General features: G+C 34.9%; 1 protein-coding gene across 1 annotated transcript; it reads right to left on the bottom strand.

The window, feature by feature from the left end:
- LOC107630750 (serine/threonine-protein phosphatase PP1) lies at positions 362 to 4,093 on the bottom strand. The gene is made up of 4 exons (XM_016333969.2): positions 3,579 to 4,093; positions 1,642 to 2,201; positions 1,042 to 1,254; positions 362 to 736 (listed from the first exon to the last, which is right to left on the bottom strand). The coding sequence occupies exons 1-4, from the start codon at positions 3,754 to 3,756 to the stop codon at positions 716 to 718; spliced, it is 972 nt and encodes a 323-aa protein (XP_016189455.1). The 5' UTR covers positions 3,757 to 4,093; the 3' UTR covers positions 362 to 715.

Here is a 5,470-nt window from a genome sequence, read left to right as displayed (position 1 = left end):
ATATGTGATATTTTAATATATATTTTATACTAATAAATTAATAGATAATTTTAATGTTCATTTTGTAAATTCATCATTCATGTATTCATCCGGAATTATCAAAAGAAGGCTCTGGACGCAATCTAAATCTTGTTCAATTCAACCTACGTTGATGTCTGACTTTAAAAATCCTCGTTGAAAAAATTATACGCTCATTGAAAAACATTAAATTTTCCGTAAAATTAAATAGTTCTAGTATGAAATGCAATACAAGATACTTCTTTCATGAATAACGTTAAACAATTTGTTTTATCTTTGTCTAGATCATGCATTAATAATTAATTAAATCAACATCTCAACTAGGGGGTCATGACTCATTTTAGGATAAACTTTAAAGCTGACCCTATTCATAAATAAATAAAACTTTCGCATCACCATAACATAATCAGGATTTCCCCTTATGGAAGTTTGACTTTCCAATTTCCATTGTACATTAAAAGCAAAAATGAAAGCTATATAGAAAAAGAAGAAAGAAATTAGAGACAAAGGGGAGAGGTCAATCAAAGTTGCACAATAAAATGTGCCTTGTCCCTCGCTACAGTGTATTTTAGTTATCCTTTCCAGGGAAGGAAGGCAGGAGTCATGCTTTATATATTTGTGACAAGTCGTCTTTGACCTAATTGGAAGAATGAGGGCCTCCGTCAAGTTCACCAATCTTAAATTTAGCTCCGGAATGTCAATTAAACACCTTCCCACCCTGGAACAAAACGATACAGCAGATGTTACAGAAATATTGGAAGAGGCCAGCGTAATTAACATTCAGCAAAGATATGTGGCAAAAAACTGAATGAGAATTAGGGAGGGGGGAGGGGGGTTGAGTCATCAACTCATCGTCATATATATGATATTGACTGCCTGTCATTTTAGGGTAACTAGACTTTTGACATATTAGCATCAAACATACAAACAGACCCAAATACATGAATAGAACTGCAGAAGTGTTGATTATGTTAAGTGTCAAAGCACAAGTGCAACATTATAAATGATTCTGATACTTCATACCTTGTGAGGAGGAGTTCCCGGTCTTGAAGTGTTGTTGCCAAATCCACCTTTACCCTTCTTGTCAGAAGATTTAAGTATTTGGAAAGAGCATGTCAAGGTGTCATCCACGCTCATCATAGCACCGGCATTATCAAATTCCCCACAGTAATTTGGTGCTGAAAATATAGTCACCAGCTGGCGCTTGGCAAAAAACTCATATCCATCTTCTACAACCTGATATGCAACAACCAGAATTTTAAAAGGAAAATATCAGATGAGCCAGGCAAAAGCCCGAAGGCCCAGTACACAGAAATAACCTGATATTATGAGGTGCTCTACATGGTGATACATAAAGAGTAGAGAAAATCCCAAGTGTTGCAAGAAAACCAAATTTGATCGTAATTAGTCTCATTCATGTCTCCCTTTCCCCTTTGATACAGAGTCATCATTATCATTATTATTTATAAATCTACTCAAGCAAATAGTTACTTCTCATTTTACAATGTAATAGTTAAAAATTCCACATACATCATGCATGCACTACTCTATCATGAATGTATATGTATGTATGTATAGAACTAAATTAGATACCATCTATGGTAAAAGTTGAGGTCCCATTACCTGATGAGCTCGGCAAATCAGATCAAGATCATGCTCTTCAAGAAATTCAACCACCTTATCAGCACCAAATGTAAATGACACACCTCGGTCATTTTCTCCCCACCCATCAAGATCTTTATCAGGATCAGCCCACAGCAGGTCACAGAGAAGTCCATGATCTGGTACGTCAACTGGACGAGCAATATTCCTTATCTGATCTAAGTGTTTAAGCTCAGGAGATAATCCACCATGCATGCAAAGGATTTTCTCATCTATAAGAGCAGCAACGGGTAGACAGTTAAAGCAGTCGGTAAAAGTCTTCCAAATGCGAACATTAAACCTCCTCTTGCACTCATCATAGAAACCATATATACGATTAATGGAGGCACATTCATGGTTGCCCCTAAGAAGAAAGAAGTTCTCCTTGTATTTGATCTTGTATGCAAGGAGTAAACATATCGTCTCTATGCTCTGTTTACCACGATCAACATAATCTCCAAGGAATAAATAATTTGCCTCAGGTGGGTATCCCCCATATTCAAACAACCTTAGAAGATCTGAATACTGGCCATGAACATCTCCTACAACCGAATAGTTTAATCAAGATTCGTCCACTGATAATCATTTATACATCACAAGGTGGTCAAAAGCAAAAGCAGACCTTGAAGCTCTAGGAACTCAAGTCCTTGAAGCATGGGGCAGTAAAAGCACCAAAATGAAAAGAAGAAACCATAAAATTTTAAACTGTTTTAACATGATTTTCTATATAATCAACTAATTCAAACATTACATTCATACTAATGCACCAAACAAACATTACATTCATATTAAAATTAACCTGTAATATCACTCACGTGAAATCTTGACAATAGGCTAACAATAGACTCCATAGTCTACATTTTACAAACAAAATAAATGTGGCAGCCATCATTGCAGCCCTAGAAAATTAAAATTCATGGCAAGTTAGCAATTTAAGCCAAATATGACATAAATGCCATCGACGCAAGCAACTCACCTGAGCCCATAAGGCCAACACTGAAAAAATCTGGATACCAGAAGGAAGGGGTCCAACAACAACAACAAAAAATCTCTCGTCTAGCCTCAGTATCTTATGAGTTCCCCTCAGTATCTTATGAGTTCCCATTGCCTCTTCTAAAATTCAAATGTACTGATACCTCGATGTGCAGACCAATAAAGCGCCTACTTAAGTAAAAACAATAAGGTTTTTCCAATAACACATCCAAACAGCCTATTCATATGCACTACTACACAATTTCACACAAATGACGAGTTAAGGACTGAGTGCAAGGAGTCCAGCTTCCAACCTGTCCATTCTTAAGCTGTGTACTTTACCTCAAGGTACTACAAAGTTGCAGAAGTAATAGCTCTAAGCTCCATCACCAAACAAATCGCAATTCAGGAGGCTTATTAGCCTAAATAATAATTTTCCTAAACATTTTGAGCTTGTTTGGAATGCTAGGAATTAAAATTCATTCAAGAGTTGAATTCTTTTTCTTGCTTTGGAACAACTAAAAATGAATGATTTGAATCCCTTTAAAAATTCCAATTCTCATTTTTCTTTCATTTGTAAATCAGACCAAAAGGGTTCTGATTTTCAAATCAACTCCCACACTCTTTAAACTTGAATTCTTTCTATTAATATATTATAGTCATTCCAAATCAATTGAGTTTCAAATAGAAATGAATTCTTTTAAAAAGAAATGGAATTCTTTTCTCATGTTAAATGATTTCCGAACAAGCTCTTTGTCTCCAGTCAATTCAATTAAAGAATCTTCACATGACAAATTCACAATAAACAACACTAGGTCAAACAACCAAGCAGCCAGAACAAATCAATTCACGTAATCGAAGTGCAGTCACACGCACAAGTCACAAGCACAGATAAAATTAATCAAGTGGAATAATTCATAAAGAAACAAGATAAAAAAAGAAATTACCGCAAATCTTGATGGGAGCTTCGAGCTCGAGAAGATTGGGTTGACTGAGGAAGATCTCCTTGGAAGTAGTACAGAGCTGTCGGATTTCTGACTCAGTGAGTTGAACCTGCTTCGTCGTTCTGCCGTTCTTCGCTGCAAGAAGCCTCCGAATGATGTCGTCGAGGACGCTCTCATCCATCTCACAGAAAAAAACCTAAACCCTAACGATCCGATTCTAAGTCGTCACAACACAGAAACGACGTGTCGCTTTGCCTTTAACACAACGCAGAGAGAGAGAGAGAGAGAGAGAGAGAAGAGGTAAGTGAAGATAAGAGAAAAAGAAAAAAGGTGTCTAGTCCGTAAAGGGGAAAACGACTAGCGACTGAGCGAGTATTGCTATGGCCGCCGTGTCCGTTTTCCCGCTTCCAACTCACAGAAATCACTAACAAAACGGAGTTCATAAAATATATATACAGAGAGAGGGAGAGAAAGAAGGAATCAACACACTCGCACAGGCACACGGCGCAGGTAACCGGGAACCCTTTGGTTGGAGCCCTAACCAAAGTTTTTTTGGACTTAAAATAAGAGAAAAGAGAATGAGAGAACCGAAAATAAAATAAAAAATTTTGTGTGTTGTTTGGATGGAGAGAAAATAAATAAAAAAAAAATTTATTTGGATAAAAAAAATAAAAAAATTTATAAAATTATACAAAAAATCATTCTTAAGTCTATATTTTTTCATATTAGTCTTGAAAATACTCACAGAGCTTATACTATAGTGTATATTTTTTGTCGATGATACAGTCGGAAAGAGCTAAATAAGAAGTTGGAGTTATGGAGAAAAACTCTAGAAGTGTATGGTCTAAGCAAAAGCCGTAGCAAGACGGAATATATGGAATGTAAGTTCGATTTGCGAAAGAAAAATTCCTATATTGAGGTGAAAATTGGATATAGCATCCTACGGAAAGTTAAGAGTTTTAAGTATGTTGGGTGCATCATACAGGATAACGGAGAGATTGAAGAGGATGCAAATTATTATAGGATTCAAGCAGCAGGTTGGTCAAAATGGTGGAGTGCGTCTGGTTTTATATGTGACAAAAAAATGTCTTTAAAACTTAGAGGTAAATTTTATCGCACTGCTATCAAACTGGCTATGCTTTATGGAGAGTTTATGCCATTTAAGCTATTATTCATTGGTTTTTATTTTATTTTATTTTTCTCTTATAGTAACAAAAGAATACATTTTTCATATCCACATGAAGAAAATGCAAAAAATAAATATCAAATAATATTATGGTGGTTAATTGGTTCCCATGTATTTATTCCTAATCCTATCCGAAAATTTGAGGGAGGGAGGGACTAGGGAGTGACCGAGTGAGGGACTATCCCCTTGCACGTGCACCGAGTCCTTACCATAAGCCAACTCATTTCATCTTTCTGCATTTGCTTCTTTTTCTTTCTTAAGTGTTTCCGCCGAGTCAAGTCCAGAGTGATATCTGGGGTTTGCACCCTAAACCAAAATGGTTCTTCAAATTTTAATTGCATTGATTATAAATGGACAAAAATATATTAATATTTTTATCTATTTTTTATTAATAATATAAAGTAAAATATTAGGAACTAATTGTTTTGGGTGTTTTTATTTTTATTTATGATGAAAATATGATTGATTAAATGTTTTAAAAATATTTTTAACGAAAACATTTTTTAAAAAGAGTACAAAATTGAAAATGATATTTTTTAGTTTTAGACTATTCACCACTTTTTTAATATTTTATCCACCAAAATTAAATATTCACTTATGTATCGTAAAAACTATAGTGATAAGAATTGAATCGGTCGGTTCGACTAAAAAATTAATAAACTAGACTCTCAACTGATAAAAATCATAGTTGTAAAAATCTAATTTTTTG

This window comes from Arachis ipaensis, chromosome B03 (assembly GCF_000816755.2).
Source record: "Arachis ipaensis cultivar K30076 chromosome B03, Araip1.1, whole genome shotgun sequence".
Lineage (NCBI taxonomy): Eukaryota > Viridiplantae > Streptophyta > Magnoliopsida > Fabales > Fabaceae > Arachis > Arachis ipaensis.
Note: the sequence above shows the minus strand (reverse complement) of the source record. Positions and strands in the feature narration are given on the sequence as shown.